General features: G+C 37.8%; 3 protein-coding genes across 3 annotated transcripts; 1 reads left to right on the plus strand and 2 right to left on the minus strand.

Annotated features, from left to right (window-relative positions):
* The first annotated feature begins 1,451 nt into the window (after nucleotides 1-1,451).
* Olfr599 (olfactory receptor 599) lies at nucleotides 1,452-2,501 on the plus strand. Its single transcript, NM_146731.2, has one exon. The coding sequence runs from the start codon at nucleotides 1,496-1,498 to the stop codon at nucleotides 2,441-2,443; it is 948 nt and encodes a 315-aa protein (NP_666942.1). The 5' UTR covers nucleotides 1,452-1,495; the 3' UTR covers nucleotides 2,444-2,501.
* Nucleotides 2,502-9,421: 6,920 nt separating this feature from the next.
* Olfr600 (olfactory receptor 600) lies at nucleotides 9,422-10,366 on the minus strand. Its single transcript, NM_147046.2, has one exon. The coding sequence runs from the start codon at nucleotides 10,364-10,366 to the stop codon at nucleotides 9,422-9,424; it is 945 nt and encodes a 314-aa protein (NP_667257.2).
* Nucleotides 10,367-21,663: 11,297 nt separating this feature from the next.
* Nucleotides 21,664-22,653, minus strand: Olfr601 (olfactory receptor 601). The gene has a single exon (NM_146314.2). It carries the CDS (start codon nucleotides 22,630-22,632, stop codon nucleotides 21,688-21,690), a length of 945 nt encoding a protein of 314 aa, NP_666426.2. The 5' UTR covers nucleotides 22,633-22,653; the 3' UTR covers nucleotides 21,664-21,687.
* Nucleotides 22,654-24,012: the final 1,359 nt, after the last annotated feature.

A 24,012-nucleotide genomic window follows, 5' to 3' on the forward strand; every position in this document is an offset into this window, starting at 1 on the left:
ATACATATATAAATAATATTATATATTTGTATGTTCATACTAAATAGAAGAAAGCAAATATGATTTCTGCATCTTATGAGATGTGTTCTATTAAATATGATCCCTGAATTACTATGTGTCATGGTGAGACCAAAACTAATTTTGTCTTGTGTCCTTAGATCATCAATCAGCATTTAAATAATTATCTCACATGGAATATTTTTGTGCAGCTCCTTTATATTTTGCCACAACGTGTGCCCTATTTATAAAACATTTACAGCTTTGTGTATAATTACTTTTAAGAAATTTTCCACTTCTATTGCCAAGTTCATTTTAAATAGGCATCTGAATAACTATGATGCAAAATTTCCCAATATTTTAATCAACATCTCTATTTTCTTGGTTATATTCTCATGGTTTCTGTGGGTAGAGAAGCTCATGTGAAAAGATTTCTACTTTTTATCAACTGCTGAAATATTTTATATTATGTGAAATTGAAGAAATTAAGTTCATATGTATTAATGTGCTAGGTATTATGAAGTATATATTCTTTTCATATAGTTTTTAACATGGCAGCCTCTCACTTCTTTAAAATAAAATTTTTTAAAAAAAGTTCTCTCAATACTATCCTCCCTGTTCAATGATTATATTTATATATGATTAATATTAGAGAAAGTAGAATGAAAATTATATATAACTTTATGTTCATAGATTTACTAGTGAAAAAATTAAAAGACAAAAGAGTAGATTTGCAGGGTTTAAGTTTTAATTCTTTGCCAAAGGGATAGCGAATTATCTTTTTTTTTTAAAGAAAAATTTAAGCCATCCTTGTGTAAGAAAAGCTCATTAGTTTCAGAAATTATCTTATCTGCCAACTGGGAACAATAAAATAAGTAAAATAAAGTAAGTTGTATTGAACTCCACTATAATCCTGAGAGGCCTGCTGCTTTGCTGCATATGAAGTACAGTAGTACAATAAGCATGTTTAAAGACATTTAACTAGAGGCTATATAATATTCCAGGGTTAAGACTATCCTTTCTTAGCTTATGGTTCCTTTTTGCTTCATTAATATCTCTGTGTTTTAAACTCCACTGTTTTCTGAGATTTGTGAGTACTTTCCTCTTCCTCCTCCTCTGGCTATAAGATGGATGATCTTTGTCACAGTGAAGTTTAACATAATCTGGAAGGTATGCAGAGCTTAGAGATGGATATGGAAAGAGTCACATTTGCTTTCTTTGAGACCAGCTGGGGTGGCTCCTGAAACTCACATAATCAGTGAAATTATGCCATGCATTTTCACTTACATAATCTCTAGAAGATGAACATTTGCAAAAGAATATCAAAGAGTATCTTATAAAGCTTAGTTGATGCTCGAAGATTTAAAGCCATGTGGTCGTACTTCATTCATATGTATAAGATTTCAAGAAGAAATGTGAGTGCTCTCCTCCTTCACACTCATCAGTTTTCTCTGATTCGGTGTCAGCATCAGCGGTGAGTAGAGGATTCATCAGCTCAATGGGCTATACCAACTTGTCATACCTGAACCCAGGGACAGTGATTCTGATTGGCATCCCTGGACTGGAGCATGTGCAGTTTTGGATTGGATTTCCCTTCTTTGTTGTATGCCTTGTGGCTTTGCTGGGAAACCTCTTCCTGCTAATCATTATCCCCACAGAACGCAGTCTACACCAACCCATGTACATTTTCTTGGCAGTACTCGCAGCTACTGACCTTGGTCTCTGCCTAGCCATTGCCCCTAAGATGTTGGCCATCTTCTGGTTTGGCTCCTGTTCCATGGCTTTTGATGCTTGCCTCACCCAGCTCTTCTTCATCCATGCCTTGCAAGGAATGGAATCTGGCGTTCTGCTTGCCATGGCCTTTGACCGATATGTCGCCATCTGCGATCCTCTGAGGCACACAGCCGTCCTTACACCTTTATTTTTACTTAGAGTCGTTCTGGTGGTTGCAATTCGGGCAACTGTACTCGTTGGGGTTTTACCCATTCTCCTCAAGCGACTGCAATGGTTCCACTCTGTTGTGATTGTTCATTCTTACTGTGAGCACATGGCTGTAGTCAAGCTGGCGGCAGAAGATGTCCGTATTAATAAATCATATGGGCTCTTTGTGGCTTTTGCAATTCTAGGTTTTGACATGATATTTGTTTTCATCTCCTACATTTTGATTTTCCGAGCTGTTTTTCGTCTTCCTCAGAAAGAGGCACGAAGCAAAGCATTCAACACTTGTACGGCTCATATTGTTGTCTTCCTGGAGTTTTATATCCTTGCCTTTTTTTCCTTTTTCAGTCACCGTTTTGGTCACGTATCACCGTATGTCCACATCTTATTGTCTACCATCTATCTACTTCTGCCCCCGGCCCTTAACCCCATTGTGTATGGTGTGAAGACCAAGGAGATCCGCAAATGGGTTGTCCAAATTTTTGTTCTGAAGTCTAATACTCAGTAAAGAACGTGAAAATATTGTGTCAGAATGAAACTAGAGAGTTGCCTGTTAAAACTGCTTGTACTATACGTGACTATTTTCATTAATTTATTCATGAAGATTCACGAAAAGCCAGTCTATATTCTCAAGACAAAACCAGTCAGCATGGGATAAACAGAGGTGAAAGATACAAATGTATCTCATATATTCCTATGATACCTCACCTTAGTTTTTATTTACCGTTTTCTTTCTTTCTTGTATTCTTATATCTATTTTTTCTTTCTTTCAACCCTGTTGTGCTTTCTGTAAAGCAAAATGTAGGTGTTTTTCCTGATGGTAAACAGTGACATCTATGCATATGTTCTATGACTCTGCAGGGAGATAAAAATATTGAGCAAATATAATGTAATGTACGAGGTAAAAGCAATATAATTTGGCTACACGTGGCAAAACAACTAATCTAGATTTTTTAAAAGGAATCATACAAGATTTCATGGAGGACATAATGTTAAATGTGAGATCTGAATGTCAAACTTAACTTCAGCTGATAAGGTTTTTTTAATCATAACATTAATTCAGTTTTTAAATTAATGTTATTAAAATTCATGAAGCTGTGCTGATGTGTGTGACTCTAAATTCCTTGGGCATTCACCCACATTCATAAAAGAAACTTTACTACACCTGGGAAAGTAGCCACACCTGTGTTTAATAGTATCAAAATATACAAGCCATCCTGCTGCATAAGATCATCTGCTAATATCCCTACCATCTGATACACAGTTTTATATAAATCCAAAATATTTATTACATATACATATGCATTTACATCAAATACACATTACAAAAATGCAAGTGCCCTTATCATTTGAGCCATTTCAACAGCCTGAAGACTAATACTGTTGTCAATGGCCATTTCTGTGTCATTTAAAATCTCACAGTAAACTCACCAAAAGTTAATTAGTAGATAACGTGAAGAATTTTAGATCTCCACTATTAAACTGAGCAAATATCATGTAATTTATATGGTACATAAATAGACCATTATATTTTCTATTCTTATCTTTATGAAGCAAATGTTCTTATAAACAAATGGAGAGATCTGAGACATTTGCATTTACCTTTGTGTCTCTGGCCTCTCAGTCCTCACTCTCCAGCGACTCTATACATAAAGAGCATATGCCCCATCTTGGCTAGTGCCAAAGGAGTACTAAAAATATTAACTCACTAATCTCTACATTTGCTCTATTGATTTCTTTTCCCTTTGAGGATCAAATTAATGTCATACTATATTTACAAAAGAAAAGAAAGATGAAAAGTACCTGAAAATGGTTTCAACCTAAAATTAGATCACAGATATAAAGATATGCTACTAAAGAAGACCATAGCAAAAATTTTAGTATTGTTGCATATTTTCAATTTTTTATTAGCTATTTTCTTTATTTACATTTCAAATGTTACCCCCTTTCCTGGTTTCCCCTCTGAAAACCCCCCTATCCCCTCTCCCAAATCCCTGCTCACCACCCACCCACTCTTGCTTCCTGGCCCTGGCATTCCCCTTCACTGGGACATAGAGCCTTCACGGGACCAAGGGCCTCTCCTCCCACTGATGACTGACAAGACCATCCTCTGCTGCATATGCAGCTGGAGCCATGGGTCCTTCCATATGTACTCTTTGGTTGGTGGTTTAGTCCCTGGGAGCTCTGGGGGTACTGATTGGTTCATATTGTTGTTCCTTCTGTGGGGCTGCAAACCCCTTCAGCTCCTTGTGATCTTTCTCTAGACCCTCCATTGTAGACCCTGTGATCAGTCCAATGGATGGCTGTGAGCATCCACCTCTATATTTGTCAGGCACTGGTAGAGCCCCTCAGGAGACAGCTATATCACTTCCTGTCAGCAAGCACTTGTTGGCATCCACAATAGTGTCTGGGTTTGGTGATTGTATATGGGATGGATTCCCAAGTGGGGCATTCTCTGGATGGACTTTTCCTTCAGTCTCTGCTCCACACTTTGTAACTCCACCCATGGGTATTTTGTTCCCCCTTCTAAGAAGGACCGAAGTATCCACACTTTAGTTTTCCTTCTTCTTGAGCTTCATGTGGTCTGTGAATTGTATCTTGGGTATTCCAAGCTTCTGGGCATCCTGAGTGAGGTAACTCAATCAAATTTTAAAACATGTGAAAAAGCATGGATTTTTTAAAGCTTTCAAGAGTTGAGGGCATTTTGAAGTATTATAAGAAATAGAGCTCCCGTAGCGGGGAATAGAACTGTGGAGCATTTATCCTATGATCTCTATACACCCTCTTTGTGGATAGTAATACCTTAAGGTGCAGTATATGACTCCCTGTACATTGTATTCATTTGTAAATGGTACTTCCCAAACCAGAAAGAGTCTCAAATGGAGCATTAAAACTCCATTGCTGTGAATATGGATCTCTTCAGAAAACCACTAGAGCCTGAGGGCATGTGAGCAGTCTTTTTTTTTGGGGGGGGTACCTAAAATAGTTTAAATGAGAGAAACAAACTACATAAGCTGAATAAATCTTACTCTTCTAAGTTCCTTCATGTCACATAGAAGATAATAGGGTACAGAAAACTGATGGACATTACATGTTTATGTACTAACAAGTCTATGTATTTATAGGAAGAAGTCTAAAGCCATAGATATTTAGTAAGCAATAAACGTGCCACTTTTTCTTCATTTAAAAAAATATTGGTTATTTTATTTATTTCCATTTCAAATGTTATCCCCCTTCCCAGTTTTCTCTCTGTAAACACCCTATCTCACCCCTACCCCACTTCTCTCCTGTTTTACTACCCTAGCATTCCCCTACGCTGGGGCATCAAGCCTTCACAGGACCAAGGCCTCCCATCCTTTTGATGTAAGATAAGGCCATCCTCTGCTATATATGCTGCTGGAGCCATGGGTCCCTCCATGTGTATTTTTTTTATTTACTTTTTACTTACTTGCTTTACATCCTGCTCACTGCCCCTCTGCTGGTCACCCCCTCCTACAATCCTTTCCCCCATTGTTCTCTTCTCCTCTGAGCAGGTTGGGACATCCCTCTGTACACCCCCCCCCAACCCTAGAATTTCAAGTCTTCATGAGTTTAGGTGCTTCTTCTCCCTCTGGGGTCAGAGAAGGCAGCCCAGCTAGAAGAACATAACCCACATACTAGTAACAGCTATTGGAATAGCCCTGCTCCAGTTGTTCAGGACCCACATGAACACCAAACTGCACATCTGCTACATCTGAGTGGGGGAGCCTAGGTTCACCCAGTGTATGTTCTTTGGTTGGTGGTTCAGACTCTGAGAGCCCCAAGGGTCCAGGTTAGTTGACTCTGTTGGTCTTCCTCTGGAGTTCCTATGGCAGTCAGGGCCTGCAATCATTCCTCCTGTTCTTCCATAAGAGTCCCCAAGCTCCATCCACTGTTTGACTGTGGGTGTCTCCATATGTCTGAGTCAGCTGCTGGGTGGAGCCTCTTGGAGGACAGCCATGCTAGACTCTTGTCTGCAAGCAAGGAAGAATATCATTAATAATGTCAGGGATTGGTGCTTCTCTATGGGATGGGTCTCAATTTGGGCCCAGTGTTGTTTGGACATTTTCTCAGTCTCATCTCCATCCCCTATGCCTGTATTTCTTATAGACAGGATAAAGTTTCATACATTTATATTACCTTTGAATTCTCTTTCCCTTTCTTATTCTCCTTGATTTCTCTCTGAAACTTGATTTCTCTTCTCCCCATTCAGTCCTCTAACTTTCATGTCTTCTTTTTGTGTGACTCAGTGAGCAACCATGGCAACTCGTTGGAGCGAGAAAGAAGACTTCCAACTCAACTGTGGTTTTACTTTTTTTCTATGTCCTGTGACCAAAGTGCATGATATCTTCATAAAAAGTGTAATCACAGTTTGGTGAGCATGCAAGATCAATAACATGTATTAACTTGGGAGCTTCAGGGACCTATCTGACCATTATCTGGAGGTATCCCACCATTAACATTACAATTACTGTTTAATAATTTTAAGCTTCTGAAGGAGTATTGTCCATGCATGGGGAGTACTCTTGGAAGCCTGCTCTGCTGGTTCAAGTTCTCTCTCTCTCTCTCTCTCCCTTCCACTGCTCTCTCTCTCTCTCTGTAGATGCAAGTTTATTTTATCTATCTATCTATCTATCTATCTATCTATCTATCTATCTATCTATCTATCTATCTATTTACATTCCAGAACCCTCCTCTTGGTCCCCCCTTGGTCCCCTCTTCCACAGTTTCTCATCCCATTCCTCCTCTCTCTTGCCTCTGAGAGGTTGCTCCCCCACCTCCTTGTCTTCCCCTTCCCTGGGGCTTTAAGTCCCTTGAGGATTAAGTATATCTTATCCTACTAAGGCCTGACCAAACAGACATCTGCTATATTTGTTCCAGGGGCCTCAGACTGACTCATGCATACTCCTGGTTTGTGGCTCAGTTGGGCACTCACTGTCAATAAGACAAAAAGGCAATGTTGATTGGGGAAAGTTCTTTAGTAACCTTACATCCAACAGAGGGCTAATATGCAAAATATACAAAGAACTCAAGGAGTTAGACTCCAGAAAAACAACCCAATTAAAAAATCAGGTAGAGAGCTAAACAGAGAATTCTCAACTGAGGAATCTTGAATGACTGAGATGCACCTAAAGAAATGTTCAACATCCTTAGTCATCAGAGAAATGTAAATCTAAGTGTTCCTAAGATTCTACTTTATACCAATCAGAATGACTAAGATCAAATATTCAGGCAATAGCAGATGCTGGCAAGGATTTGGAGAAAAAGGAACACTCCTCCATTGCTGGTGGGATTGAAAACTGGCACAGCAACTTTGGGAATCAATCTGGTGGTTCCTTAGTAAGTTGGAAATAATTCTACCTGAAGACTCAGCTATACCACTCCTGGGCATATACCCAAAGGATGTTCCATTATATCACAAAATTACTTGATCCACTATGTTCAGAGCAGCCTTATTTATAATAACCAGAAGATGAAAACAACCTAGATGTCCCTCAGTTGAATAATTGATACAGAAACTGTGTACATTTACACAATGGAATACTACTCAGCTATTAAAAACTAGGATACTATGAATTTTGCAGGCAAATGGAAAAAACTAGGAAATACCATCCTGAGTGAGGTAATCCAGACCCAAAAGGACATATATGTTATGTACTCACTGATAAGTGGATGTTAGTCAAAAAGTCCAGAATACCCGTGATACAACTCATAGACCATATGAAGCTTAACAAGAAGGAAGGTCCAAGTGTGGATGCTTCAATCCCAATTAGAAGGGGGAACAAAATAATCATGGGAGGAGATTGAGGGAGGAATCTGGGTGGGAGAAGGGAGAGGGAAGCAATAAAAGGGAGGCAGGATTAGGTATAGGGGAGACAGAAGAGAAGCCCAGAGGGTCAGGAGAATGAATAGAAATATGCAGTGAGGGGTGGGGAACAGGGCGGGAGGGGGACACTAGAAAGCTCCAGACTCCAGGAATGAGGGAGGTGCCCAGGATCCAATGAAGATTACATTAGCCAAAATGCTCAATAGTGGGGACATAGAACCTCTAAAGGTATTTTATTACATACCCCATATGATCATTTTATTTACAATAGGAAAATGTTTAAGCAGAGAAATAAAACTCATTAGTTAGTAATGTCTTCATAAATATGTTTATATATATATATATATATGTATATATATATATATATACATATATATATATATATATATATATATATATATAATTAGTATTCTTTTCTGTTTTTCATGGTTGTGTGCTGGTGGAAAAGAGAAACACGACCATGAAAAGACAAAACTAAAGCACCACCACATTGATGACACACAATTCAAATGAACTCTTACACTATTTGGAAAATGTTTTCAGTTCATGTAAATCATTTGATCATAGTAGCAACAAAATTTCAATTAGAGGGTACCTATTTCATTTCATATAAGCAAGCACTTAGGAATTACTAAATTTTCTTTTCCTTTTCTTTTTTTTTTAAAGTTATCTTACATCAATTTCTTTTTTATTAGATATTTTCTTTATTTACATTTCAAATATTATCCCCTTTCCTAGTACCCCCCCCCAAATCCCTATCCCTTACCCATTCCCCTGATCCCTAACCAACCCTTCCTGCTTCCTGAACCTGGCATTCCTCTATACTGGGGCATAGAGCCTTCACAGGAACAAGGACCACTCCTCCCATTGATGACCGAGTAGGCCATCCTCTGCTACATATGCAGCTAGAGACAGAGTCCCACCATGTGTTTTCTTTGATTGGTGGTTTAGTCCCAGGGAGCTCTGTAGGGTACTGGTTAGTTCACATTGTTGTTCCTCCTATGGGGCTGCAAACTCCTTCAGCTTCTTGGGTACTTTCTGTAGCTCCTTTGTTGGGGATCCTGTGCTCTGTCCAGTGGATGACTGTGAGCATTCACTTCTGTATTTGTCAGGCACTGGCAGAGCCTCCCAGGAGACAGCTATATCAGGCTCCTGTCAGCAAAATCTTGTTGGCATCTGCAATAGTGTCCTGATTTGGTGGGTTTTTATGGGATGGATCCCCCAGGTGGGGCAGTCTCTGGATGGTCATTCCTTCAGTCTCTGCTTCACACTTTATCTCTGTAACTCCTTCCATGGGTATTTTGTTCCCCCTTCTAAGAAGGATCGAAGTATCCACACTTTAGTCTTCCTTCTTCTTGAATTTCATGTGTTTTGAAAATTGTATCTTGGGCTAATATCCACGTATCAGTGAGTGCATATCATGTGTGTTCTTTTGTAGTTGGGTTACCTCCACTTTTCATACATTAAGATTGAACAAATATATGTGAGTTATATTTCCAACTTGAAAGAGTTCTTTTCTTGAATTGGTACTTTTCCCCCCTTTCAAGAAAATCCTGAACTGGTAGAAATTATATGAACTTCTGGCTGTATATAGCACCCAATCACATGCCTCTATGTCTTCTTTTCATCACAGTTTTCAGCTTATTTCCTCTCACAGTTCAATATCCGCAATACCCGCTCCCTTATCTGTTTGGTTCGGACTGCATATATTAAGGGGTTGACCATAGGAGGCACCAGGAAATATAAATTGTCAATTATAATCTGTAAGTAGGGAGCCATATGGTACCCTAAAATCTGGGATAAGACAGAAAAGACAACTGGAGAATAAAACAGACCAATGACACAAAGATGAGAACCACATGTGCTGAGAGCTTTGCTCCTGGCTTGCCAAGATGGAATATGAAAGACAGCACGAAGAATCAGTGTATACGACAGGATGACCAAAAGTAGATCAATCCCCACAGATGCTACAATAACCATGAGGCCATAGACAATGTGGTTGGAGATATCCCCACAAGCAATCATCACTACAGCCATGTACGCACAGTAGGAATAACTAATGACCTGGGTTTGGAATCTTTCCAATCTTTTAGTTAGGATTGGTGCAGGGGTGACCACTGCTACTGCCCTTGCCAGTATAGCCAGTGCCATCTTCACAAGCATGTTGCTGTCAAGGATGGTTGTGTACCTCAAAGGGTACCAAATAGCTGCAAATCTATCAAAAGCCATGGCCAAGAGGATCCCTGATTCCATGACATAAAAGGAAGGGATGAAAAACATCTGTGTGAGGCAGGCTTCAAGGCTGATTTCTTTGGCATTCAGCCAAAAGATTCCTAGCATTCGGGGTACAGTGACTGTTACCAGGCACAAGTCCACGACTGATAGTGTAGCCAAGAGGAGAAACATCGGCTCATGGAGAGTCTTCTCTATCCAAATGATATGTAAAATGGTGACATTTCCTATGATGGTTACTACAAATATCAAGAAAAAGGATATAGAGAACCATCCATGGGAGGATTCGAGGTCTGGGATTCCAGCCAGGATGAATATCAAGGGCTGAGGAATGGAATTATTACATGAAGGCATGGTCACAGGAGCTCTTCAAGGTCTGGTTCCTAGGGAGACAAGGACAACAGTTTATAATAGTAATGATTAGTAAATTGATGATCAAGTAAATACTTGAACTCCTTGGAGTGGGGATGCAGAAAATTCTGGACGACTTGCTAAGAGGAAGAAGCCTTCTTAAAAATAGGTTCTCATTAAACGTGTACTAATCCCATGATTTAATCTTTCCTTTTGCACTGATTGCATAATACTCAAATCTTTCCATTTTCTAATATGACCACTTAGGATGGTAGGATATAGTAGGCCCATCACTGAAGTGTTTACCCCAGCCAAGGAAGCCGAATATAATCATGTATTAGTCTGTTTGGAGAATTGGACTTTGCTTTGGGATTTTTGCCTGAGTTTATTATGAATAGTTAATTCTGATAAAAGGTCCAGGAACTATGTGGGGAAATTATGTATAAAGCAAGGTGAGCACTTTGGTAGAATAGTGGATCTGTGGGATGACAAAACTGAAATCTCAAATGCCTCAACAGGTAATAATTCATCATTTCCATACTATTTAGTCAAGCACAATCGGGGAGTGGATAAGGGTCAAGAGGAGTTACTAAATTTCTGTGGAAATGTTTGGTTGTGTTTCTGTAGGGAGTAGTATTTGGGGGTTAATATAAGCTTTTTTTTTTTTTTACCAAAATAGCACTTTATTATAGTTATTAAATATTTTGAACTACATAATTATTGTTATGGAAATACAAAATTTCTCTCACCAAATGATAGTCATGAATGTGTGTTAATATTCTAAAATGGAAGGTATAGATTCATAATAAACACTAATAGAGAGACAGTAGTAAGTTTTGAATATTATACAAATGTAATTACATTGTGCATTTAAGGCTTAGGTTTTATAATTTTATTTAACATTTCAACTGTATAATTTTAATAAATATCACAGAAAAGGAGAAATATTAATAAAAGTTAAAATCACAAATCAAAGCATGTATTTCAAAGTTGCTTTACCTAGAAATATGATGAGATCAATATTAGGACAAAATTTCTCCTATAGGGAGAAATTTAATGATTTTCTTGGATTACTAGTGTTTTATTGTTACATTTACCTCATGACATATTTAACATGTTTCCAAATTATTTGTAAGTCTAATGACTTGGCTTTTATTCCTATTATTGTTGTTTTCTTTTGGAATTTTATTTTGAAACAGGGTCTTTCTCTATAGCCCAGTTTGATCTCAGACTCACTAGACAATCAGGTCTTTCTTCGACTCATGACCCTTCTGCCTCAATCTGCTGAGTGCTGGTACTGCAGACATACCTTGGATAGTCTCCACACTTGCCCCTTAGCCAGTTCTTGTTAAGTTCTTGGCATACACATATTGCCAGATTTATAATGGCAATTAAAACATACACATATGTTTAGACTTAGTGTATACACATAAATAGATGTTTTTATATAGTTAAATCATTATAAATATGTAAAAGTCCAATATGTTGTGATAATTGGTTTAGTTCTCAAATTCTACTGTAGCATTTTTTGCACAGTAAGTTGATTGATTCAGACATCAATATTTTATATTAAAATTGCATTTTGTCGATGGCATACTGGTGCTTAATAATAGATATGTATCCTAGAAGGTATCCTGGCATAGTAAAAATATGAAGGTGTTTGGAATCTCAGACCTAAAACTTACTCTATGTGACTTGATCATATCTTTTTAATTTATTTTTTATATTATAGTATAATTTTTCCATTTTTGTCTTCTCTATCCTCTCTCTAAACTCTCCCATCTAACTCTCCCTTGCTCTATTTCAAATTAAGTGTTAAATTAAGCTTCTACATGTCAAAAGTTAGATAAGCCAAATGAGGCAAAATTAATCCCTGTGCAGAGATATAACATGTATACACCTAACATCATTTCTAAAAGAAATTTTTTGTTCTAAACTACAATTGTTCCTGTTTTGCAATGCATTATCAATTTATCAATTTGAAGTAGGATATAAAAGTATTGTATTATAAGTTTGTTAATTACAAAGAATGATGATGAAGATAATAAAAAGTCTTGAATTGATTCTCTAAGCATAAAATTTGAAAATATTGATAATTTTATACTCTGTTTCTAGATTAATAATTTCATTAAAGAGAAAATATTTCATGTCACCATAGCTAGATATCTGGGCAAATAATTGTAATTAAAATTGTAAAATGCAGTTTAATTTGCTAGAAGTTAGGATCCTAACATAAATAGCTGCTTGATAACAAAAGAGATGCATAACAAAAGTAGAAATTGTACATGTTGAAGTTTCCAGTGGAGAAGGTATGATCATCTATCAGGAATGCTACAGATGATGTTCCCCACAAAACAGTCTTCAGGACAGAGTTGTTATTTGAAGCAAAGTGACAAAGTTTTTCTTTGTGCTATCATAAATTATTGGCAATAATACATGAATATTACAGAAAGATGCAATTGATTCAAGAATAAACACTCAGGTTTCTATTGTTTTGTTTTCATTAAATAAGTGTCTCTGGTCATTCTAAAACTGAAAAACTCTACAAAGGGTTTGGGTACTTTGTGATATTTGGTTGAACATACATAAGGATCTACTCTACCTACATAATGTCTTTGACCCAGGACATTTTTACCCTTTTGTCTCCTTCCTTTGTTTCTTTTTCCTGGAGTGCTACCTGTAGATTTACAGACCTGGTCAGCAATCCTGGAATGATCCTAGTACACTGGAGGTCTGAAGAAGAGCTGTTTCACTCAAGATTAAGATGGAGTATTTGAGCTTGAGGTCCATTTAAGTTGGTTTGGTTTTCTTCCCTGGGTCTCAAGTGACCTTGTCTTATACCCAAATGTGCTGTTCTTGGCTTGAATGTTGTCAGATAAAAACCTTAAGGTGAATCACTAAGGACAGAGAATTTGCTAAGCACCATAGGATTTGCTGTGGATGAGCTGTGGGAAAATAGGTTGATAGAGATTAGAATCCCCAGAGGGACATGGAAGAGCAGTTGAATCAGAATGGTTATCTTAAGAATGCTGAAGCTAGATTGGACAGATGGGGAGTCAAATTCAAAACAGTGTTGTACTAGGTTATAATTATATGTAAATTGATTTGCTTTCAAGCTATTTATTTTTTTACTTCTAATCACTTTTAGGGTCCCATAAATAAATTAAAAAACGGATATTAGGGCTCTTAATTCCTTAAACAGGATCAAAGCCCAGACATACTTAGAAACAGTATAGACAAAGTAAAATTAACTTAAGAGCATTTGTGGAATAAAGAGAAAGGGGTGAGTTGATGGATATTTGAGCAAGAACAGAGTGCTAGATGATAAATATCATAAAAGACAATGCCCTGGAGAACTGTTTTTTTAAAAAAGACTCTTGGCAGAATTGTGAATAAGTCTAAAAAAGAAAGAAAAAAAATTGAAAATTATTTTGTTCAGAAATCACTGGTAGAGCATATCTTGAAGATATTGATTAGGGATCTGCTTATTTGCTTTTCCATTATTCATTCAAATTATTAATATTTTAAATTACAGCAACAGTGTTGGGTTAGGTGTCCGCAGACATGATGGACCCTCAGGTGGGGCAGTCCCCAGTTGGCCCTTCCTTCAGTCACTGTTCCATTTTTTGTCCCAGTTCTTTCTTTGGACAGGAACATTTCTGGGTTAAAAAGCTTTGAGATGCGTGGGTGGTCCCGTCCCTCGACCAGGGGCTGTGACTATCTACTGGAGGTGGTCTCAACAGGTTCTAGTACCCCATTCTAGGCGCATTTCAGCTAAAATCATCCTCATTAGGTTCTGGAAAGCTCACATTTTCCTGGTGTTTGGGACCCTCCAGTGGCTATACCCAGTTTCTCATCCCCCTGCTACATTTTTTTTTCAATTTTCTAACCCTCTGTACCTTTTTAACATCTTCTTCAGTTCCTGATACTGCTATCCTTATTTCCTCCCCCTCCTTTGCTTCTCCCCAGTTCCACTTTCCCTCCACCTACCAGGACCATCCAGTTCCCCCTTAATGCAGGACTGAAGTGTCCACATCCTGGTCTTCCTTCCTCTTAAGTTCATCTGGTCTGTGTGTTGTATTATGGGCATTGTGAGCTTTTGGGCTAATATCCACGTATTAGTGAGTACATACCATGTATGTTCTTTTGTGACTGGGTTACCTCACTCAGGATGATATTTTCTAGTTCTACCCATTTGCCTGCAAATTTCATGAAGTCATTGTTTTAATCACTGTGTATTACTCCATTGTGTATACGTACATTTTCTGTATCCATTCTTCTGTTGAGGGGCATCTTTTTTTTTTTTTCAGTCTTCTGGTCATTATAAATAAGGCTGCTATGAACATAGTGGAGCAAGACTTCTGGTTATATGTTGGAGCATCTTTTGAGTATATGCCCAGAAGTGGTATAGCTGGGTCCTCAGGTAGAACTTTCCAAAGTGGTTTTACTAGCTTGCAGTTTCACCAGCAATGGAGGAGTGTTCCTCTTTCTCCACATCCTCCCAACATTTACTGTCACCTGCCATTCTGACTGGTGTGAGGTGGAATCTCAGGGTCGTTTTGATTTGCATTTCCCTGATGACTAAGTATGTTGAACAGTTCTTTAAGTGCTTCACAGCCATTTGAAATTCCTCAGTTGAGAATTCTGTATTTAGCTCTGGACTCCACTTTTTAATAAGTTTATTTGGTTCTCTGGTTGCTATTTTGTCCTATTGACAGTGTCCTTTGCTTTACAGAATCTTTTCAATTTTATGAGGTCCCATTTGTCAATTGTTGTACTTAATGCATAAGCCATTGGCATTCTTTTCAGGAAGTTTTCCCCTGTGCCCAAGTATTCAAGGCTCTTCCTCACTTTCTCTTCTTTAGATTCAGCATATCTGGTTTTATATGGAGGTCCTTGATCATTTGGACTTCAGCTTTGTACAAGGAGATAAGAATGGATTTATTTTCATTCTTATATTGTGCAGACCACTAGTTGAAATGGCACCAACTGTTGAAAATGCTTTCTTTTTTCCACTGGATAGTTTAGCTTCTTTGTCAATGATCAAGTGACCATTAGGTGTGTGGGAATATTTCTCGGTCTTCAACTCTATTCCACTGATCTACTTGCCTTATTCTCTACCAATACCATGCAGTTTTTATTGCTATTGCTCTGTAGTATAACTTGGGGTCAGGGATGGTGATTCCCCAGGAAGTTCTTTTATTGTTTAGAATCATTTTCACTCTCCTGGGATTTTTGTTATTCCAGATGAATTTGCAAATTGCCCTTTCTAACTCAGTGAAGAATTGAGTTGGAATTTTGATGGGGATTGCATTGAATCTGTAGATTGCTTTTGGCAAGATAGCCATTTTTACTATATTGATCCTTCCGATCCATGAGCATGGGAGATCTTTCGCCCCTTCTTAGAATTGGGAACAAAACACCCATGGAAGGAGTTACAGAGACAAAGTTTAGAGCTGAGAGGAAAGGATGGACCATCCAGACACTGCCCCACCTGGGGGTCCATCCCATAATCAGCCACCAAATGCAGACACTATTGCATATGCCAGCAAGATTTTGCTGAAGGGACCCTTATATAGCTGTCTCTTGTGAGGCTAAGCCAGTGCCTGGCAAACACAGAAGTGGATGCTCACAGTCAGCTATTGGATGGAACACGGAGCCCCCACTGGAGGAGCTAGAGAAAGTACCCAAGGAGCTGAAGGGGTATGCAACCTTATAGGTGGAACAACAATATGAGCTAGGCAGTACTCCCAGAGCTCGTGTCTCTAGCTGCATTTTTAGCAGAAGATGGCCTTGTCGGCCATCATTGGGAAGAGAGACCCCTTGGTCTTGCAAACTTTATATGCCCCAGTACAGGGGAAACACCAGGGCCAAGAAGTGGGAATGGGTGGGTAGAGGAGCGGGATGGGGGCGTATAGGGGATGTTCAGGATAGCATTTGAAATGTAAATGAAGTTAATACCTAATAACAAATTGGAGGAAAAAAAAAAACAAATGTGGATACCCTTGCAGTGTAGGGATGGATGTTCAGAATTGAGATTTCATCTTGGTACATTTTTCCTTTGATGAGTATGAAGTGTTCTTGCCATCTTTTTTTTTTTCTTTCTTTTTTTTTTGATAACTTTTGGTTGCAAGTCTATTTTATTAGATGTTAGAATGACTACTTCAGCTTGTTTCTTGGGACCATTTACTTGGAAACTTTTTTTTATCATCCTTTTACTTTGAGGTAATGCTTGTTTTTGACTCTGAGGTGTGTTTGCTGTATGTTGCAAAATTCTGGATCCTGTTTACATATCCACTCTGTTAGTCTATGCCTTTTTATTGGGGAATTGAGTCCATTGATGTTGAGAGATATTAAAGACCAGTGATTGTTGCTTCCTGTCATTTTTGTTGTTAGAGATGGAATTATGCTTGTGTGGTTCTCTTTTTTAGATTTGTTGTAAGGAGATTACTTTCTTTCTTTTTCTTGGGTGTAGTTTCCCTCCTTGTGTTGGAGTTTTCCATCAATTATCCTTTCTTGGGCTGGATTTATGGAGAGATAGTGTGTAAATTTGGCTTTGTCCTGAAATATCTTGGTTTCTCCTTCTATGGTAATTGAGTGTTTGTTGGGTATAGAAGCCTGGTCTGGAATTTGTGTTTTCTTTAGGTCTTTATGGCATCTGTCCAGGGTCTTCTGGTTCTAATAGTCTCTGGTGAGAAGTCTGGTGTAATTCTTTTTTTTTTTAATTTATTTTTTTATTAGGTATTTTCCTCATTTACATTTTCAATGCTATCCCAAAAGTCCCCCATACCCACCCACTCCCAATCCCCTACCCACCCACGCCCCTTTTTTGGCCCTGGGGTTCCCCTGTACTGAGGCATATAAAGTTTGCAAGTACAATGGGCCTCTCTTTGCAGTGATGGCTGACTAGGCCATCTTTTGATACATATGCAGCTAGAGACAAGAGCTCCGGGGTACTGGTTAGTTCATATTGTTGTTCCACCTATAGGGTTGCTGTTCCCTTTAGCTCCTTGGGTAATTTCTCTAGCTCCTCCATTGGGGGCACTGTGATCCATCCAATAGCTGACTGTGAGCATCCACTTCTGTGTTTTCTAGGCCCCAGCATAGTCTCACAAGAGACAGCTATATCTGGGTCCTTTCAGCAAAATCTTGCTATTGTATGCAATGGTGTCAGCGTTTGGAAGCTGATTATGGGATGGATCCCTGGGTATGGCAATCACTAGATGGTCCATCCTTTTGTCACAGCTCCAAATTTTGTCTCTGTAACTCCTTCCATGGGTGTTTTGTTCTCATTTCTAAGAAGGGGCAAAGTGTCCACACTTTGGTCTTCGTTCTTCTTGAATTTCATGCGTTTAGCAAATTGTATCTTATATCTTGGGTATTCTAAGTTTCTGGGCCAATATCCACTTATCAGTGAGTACATATTGTGCGAGTTCCTTTGTGATTGGGTTACCTCACTCAGGATGATGCCCTCCAGGTCCATCCATATAGGTCTCCCTTTACATGTTACTTGATCCTTTACCCTTACTGCTTTCAATATTCATTCTTTGTTATGTGCATTTTGGTGTTTTAATTATTATGTGAGGAGAGGAATTTCGTTTTCTGGTCCCATCTGTTTGGCATTCTGAGGCTTCTTGTATGTTTATGGGCATTTCTTTTTTTAGGTTAGGAAAGTTTCCTTGTATAATTTTGTCTAAGATGTTTGCTGGCCCTTTGAGTTGGGAATCTTTGCTTTCTTCTATACCTATTGCTCTCAGGTTGTGTCTTTTCCTTTTGTCCTGTATTCCTTGAATATTTTGAGATAGGAGCTTTTTGGATTTTGTATTTTCCTTGAGTGTTGTTTCAATGCCTTCTATTGTATCTTCTGCTACTCTCTTCTATCTCTTGTATTTTGTTGGTGATGCTTGCATCTGCAACTCCTGTTCTCTTTCCTAGGTTTTCCATCTCCAGGGCTGTCTTCCTTTGAGTTTTCTTTAATGATTCTAGTTCCATTTTCAGATCCTAAACAGTTTTGTTCAATTCCTTCACCTGTTTGATTGTGTTCTCATGTATTTTTTAAGGGTTTATGTGTTTCTTCTTTCAGGGCTTCTACTTGTTTATTTGTGTTCTCTTTCCTTTCTTTAAGGAAGTCACTTATGTCCTTCTTAAAGCCCTCTATCATTTTCATGAAATGAGAGTTTAGATCTGAATCTTGTGTTATAGGTGTGTTGGGGTATCCAGGACTTGCTGTAGTAGGAGAACTGATGGTGCAAAATCAAATTGGTTTCTGTTGCTTATGTCCTTACACTTGTCTCTCATCATCTGGTTATCTCTGGTGTTATTTGGCTTTCCTGTCTCTGACTGGAGCATGTCCTTCCTGTGAATCTGTGATCCTGTGATCCAGTGAACCTACATGTGTCAGAATCCCTGGAGAGTCAAGTTGCAAATGGGGTGTGGGTTGTGTGGGATCATGTCCAGCACTGGTACTCTGCTCCTGGAACAGGTGGAAACCTGAAGACACCCATTTCTTCCATTTTTATCTCACTATTATTTACAACATTGTAGACACAAATATCTTGTTTATGAATATATGTTTTAATTTATAAAGCTAACTTGTATAATGTGATGCTATCTCTTGTGAAGTATTTAATGAATTTGTATGGATTAATATATCTATTAGATAAGGAACCCTAAAACATAGGAAACTCAGAGTTTAAATTATCTGATTATTGTAGATAGCATTTCTTTATATCAATAAGTACTTAACCTACCCTTCATAGCTATTAACTGTGCATCATTTCATCTTTGTCTCTCTGTCACACTAGTTCACCCTTGTAACTATATTTCTTCTCTTTTCTCTGTTTCACACTCATTTGAAAGTGTATTTCTTTTATTTTTGAGATTATATTGTAGTTACATCATTCCTCCTTGCTTTTTTCCTCTCTAAACCCTCTTATATACCTCTCCTTGCTCTCTCCAAATTCATGGCCCTTTTATCATTAATTGTTGTTACATGTGTATATGTTTATAACTATACATATTAATCTCTAAATATATCCTACTTGGTCAATACATAATATTACCCTTTAGTATGCTTTCTGTTTTGAATTTCCAACTATTGTGCTCTTCTCTTTGTAAGGCTATTCCTCTCACTTTCAGCTTGCTTTATTTGCCTGTAGATTTTTGTGTAGGGTTGTCTTACCTTCTTAATTTTTGTTTACCTTAGATTCCATAAATACAATTATGTTTCTTTCTAGATTGGGCTCATTTCATTATTATTTATATTGAAGGAGGAGGCAGAGTCTTCTTTGTTTTAAGGTCCAACAATATCTTTTCAAATTGCAAACTTAACTATATTTCTCATTTATACACTACTCATCTTGTTCTCTTAGCTTGGTTATTAACTCAGCATTTAGCTGAGTATAGTCTTCATGCTGTCTCACTCCTATCTGAAACTATCTCAGTCTTAATCATCTCTTACTCTGTTCAGAGTATTCCTTTATTTCTTCTATTGGTTCACACCCTATACTATCTGAAGACCCACATTAATTCATGTTTTCCATTTTCTCTCTCTCTTTCTTTCTCTCTCTCTCTCTTTCTTTCTTGCCTTTCTTTCTTTCTTTCTTTCTTTCTCTCTCTCTCTTTCTTTCTCTCTCTCTTTCTTTCTTTCTTCCCTTTCTTTCTTTCTTTCTTTCTTTCTTTCTTTCTCTCTCTCTTTTCTTCCTTCCTTCCTTCCTTCCTTCCTTCCTTCCTTCCTTCCTTTCTTTCTTTCTTTCTTTTTTTTTTTTTTTCGAGACAGGGTTTCTCTGTAGCCCTGCCTGTCCTGAAACTCACTTTGTAGACCAGGCTGGCTTCTAACTCAGAAATCCGCCTTCTTCTGCCTCTGCCTCCCAAGTGTTGGGAATAAAGGCATGCACAGCTCTCCCATTTTCTATACTTGTGATATTAATAATCCTACTTCCATGACCTCCTTGTCTTTCCTTGGCTGTTAGCTCCTATACATAAATGCATACTACATATTTAGACATGCACTCACACATACCTGTGTCCTTGCACATCTGTGAACATGACTATACACACAAAGCTACCTCAAACACATCCATATGCCTTATCCAAAAATAAAGTATAAACACTATTTTTATAAAATATGTCACTATGGAGACAACATCAATTTCACAAATATTTATTGAGCTCTTCTGCAAGTCTATATTGTATAAGAGAAGAAATAAGAAAAAGAATCAAATTTTATCAAGAGTAAATGTTCAATTGCTGAAATTGTTCCCAAAAATGTACTTTTAAAAATAGTTTTATTCTCAATATTGTGTGTATATAATGGTTCAAAACTTTAAGCTGATTTACTTAAAAAAATAGACTTTTACAAAAGAAAGTAAGTTTTACTTTATGAATACAAAAAATGAAATAAAATCAAGATTATTATGTCTGAGCAAGCTCTGAGATGATTCATAGGAATGTAGAGACAGTCATGGATAGAATTCAAGTCTACTGAAATGAAAGGTTTAAAGAGGCCATATGTTTGTTAGTTCATGTTAAAACTAGTTAAACTTCCTTTCAGTAGAGAAAATAGCCTATATTTACAAGGTGATGTAAATAATTGTTTGATAGGGCTGGAGAGATGCTCCTGTGGCTAGATTCTGAATGTATAGAAGACTAGGCATCCCATCCCAGAATCTGCACTCCACAAACCTCATGTAACTACAGCTATAGGCAACCCAACACTCATATTTCCGAGGATACCTTTACTTATTTGCACATATACATACTATACATACTCATATTTAAAATAGAAAAATATTAAGTATTTGTTTACTAGGTCATTGAGATCATTGTAAAGGATGGTCTACATTTTCTGTCGAGGTCTTATCTGCCATTTTTTTAAATAAATAAATGGGACATTTTCATGAATTTAGAGGCTAAAGCCAAATATATAACTTCCAATTATTGACAGTGATTATTAATTTTTCAGTAGCCCGTTCTACTTGAAGAATATTAAAAAATGGCCATGTGTTTCTTTCCTTTTGAATTGCTTTTTATTCTAAAGTAAGCTGCTGTATCAAATTAAAACGTAGATTGGAAGTACCAACAAGGATAAAGACTGCATTTACTTATCATCAAGTTCCAAAGAAGCTTACTATAAACAAAGTACACACAAAAATATCACAGCTACTAATTTCATCAAAATTTGAGCTACCTCTTCTACATGTAGTAATGACTCCATTTAAAAAAACTAATATTTATACTTTAAAAGTCCATTATGAGAAAAGACCAATTATTTGCATCCTTTCCTTTACGTTCTTTTACTGTGCTTTCAAACAACGTCAGCAAGATCAGCTGCCTTTTACTTTTAGAGTATTAAGAACATAATCTCGAATTTTCTTGGTCCTAACACCATAAACAATGGGGTTAAGAAATGGTGGAACCAATAAATACATATTGGCTATGAGAATATGAGTTCGGGGGGCCACATTGTGGCCAAAACGGTGGGTCAGGAAGGTAAACCCAGCTGTGGAGTAGAACACAACAATGACACAGACATGTGAGCCACAAGTGCCTAGAGCTTTAAGACTTGCTTCTCGGGATGGGAGCCGGAAGACAGCACGGAGGATCAGAACATAGGAGATGGCAATGAAGAAACAATCACAGGAGCCGATGCCAAAAGCAACACCAAGGCTGTAACGCTTGGTGGCTCCTATCTCCAAACATGCCAGCTTCACCACAGCCATGAACTCACAGTAGGTGTGTGCAATGATTCGAGTTCTGCAGTAGGGCAGCTGCTTAAGCAGGACAGGGTGTGGGGAGAAGAAGCCTACCCCACGCAGCACCACAACTGCTCCCATCACGGCGATGCGGCTGTGGGTGAGAATTGTGGCATGGCGCAGTGGGTCACAGATGGCCACATAGCGATCAATGGCCATGGCCAAGAAGAAGCCAGATTCCATGGCAGTGAAACTGTGGATGAAGAACATTTGAGCAAGGCATGCGTCGAAGGTAATATCATGAGCTGCCATCCAGAAGAGACAGAGCATGCGTGGCAATGTGGATGTGGAGAGGACCAGGTCAGTGACAGACAGCATGCACAAGAAGAGGAACATGGGCTCGTGGAGGGTGCGCTCTGCTCTCACCACGGCCAGGATAGTCACATTCCCCATCAGGGCCACCATGTACATGGAACAGAAGGGAATCCCAATCCACACATGAAGGTGTTCTAGGCCTGGGATGCCCATCAGCCAGAAGGTGCTTGGAGAGAGTTGCGACTTATTAGCTGGCCCCATGATGGCACTGCCCACTGTTTGTGGCTGAAGTCTTCCCTGTACAGCATGCATGTTCTGCTAAGGTGGTTACAAACAACTCTGAGAATCATTGAGAAATAAAACTAGAAAATCCAAAAGTATCATGTTAGATAATTCTCGTCTTTGTGATGTGTGTGCAGAATCCTTTAGATATACTTCTTTACAATGTGCACCCTGCAGCGAAGTCTCATTATAAATCAAGAATATCACGAATTTACTCAAAGAAAGCTTTGCTAACATTTATATAATAAAATAAAAATTCTTTACCCATTTGTAAATTTGGTGTTTCTTGTATTTATGGATTATCTTTTAATAGTTATCAAATTAAAATGGAGAACATATTCAACACTATTCAAATGTTTTTTCTTTATGTCTCAAGAAAGATATGTTTCTAATACTTATCTGAATACTCTTAAGAGATGCTTTTTATTTGTTAGACAGTGTTTTCTTTGGTTTTTAGCTTTTCCTGTTACTAGCACAGAAGCCTGAAGCAGGCTCTTGTTTCTGTGCTTCATGGTCCTTCACAGGACAGGGTAGTCTTCCCAAGATTTGATGGTGACCATTAGTTCTTTACCCATTTTTTTGTTGTCTGTTTATTTTCCTCATGAAGGATATCTATCTATCTATCTATCTATCTATCTATCTATCTATCTATCTCTATCCATTTATTTTATCTTAACTTTGAGAAACTCTCATTTTACATTTCAACTCTTCTAAGTGCCTGATTTATCTTATCTCAACTTACATTATTTCTGAGCATATTAATCACAACAGGATTAATATGCCAGGTATTTTTTTGATACTAGCATTATAAAGTCGAGACTATAATTCAATTCACAACATTTTTTAAAAGGAAATGAAGGAGACTTACTTTATGACTTCTAACCTAGGAGAGGCACTAAGCTTTAGCTAGAAAAATCCATGAAAGTTTTGCAATTTTGACTGTTAGAGAGTAGAACCCTGTAAGCTTTTGGATAACACAGTAGAGAGATGAGGGGGCAAGACACAGGAACTTTAACACATCTCTTCCTAACTACAAAGCTTTTGTCATTTTATTTGTGGCAAATCAACTATATTCTGCTTTGATTATTAAATATACAGTCAACTATAATCCACCAATGCTTTGGATTAATTTAAAAGAGATTCTTCAATGTAACATTACATAAACTTCGGCTTTGCACTTCTGTATGAAAAATGATTTGCACTAAGTTTATATTAAGCATAGCCCATTAATTTTGTGTGCTTATGATGCATATTAAAAATGTAACTTAAATGAGAATTTTTGAAATACGTTCATATCAATTGAAAGGTTCTAAAAGGATCTCAGTAATGTGTTTTACAGATGATTAGTAACAAATACAT

This window comes from Mus musculus, chromosome 7 (assembly GCF_000001635.26).
Source record: "Mus musculus strain C57BL/6J chromosome 7, GRCm38.p6 C57BL/6J".
NCBI lineage: Eukaryota > Metazoa > Chordata > Mammalia > Rodentia > Muridae > Mus > Mus musculus.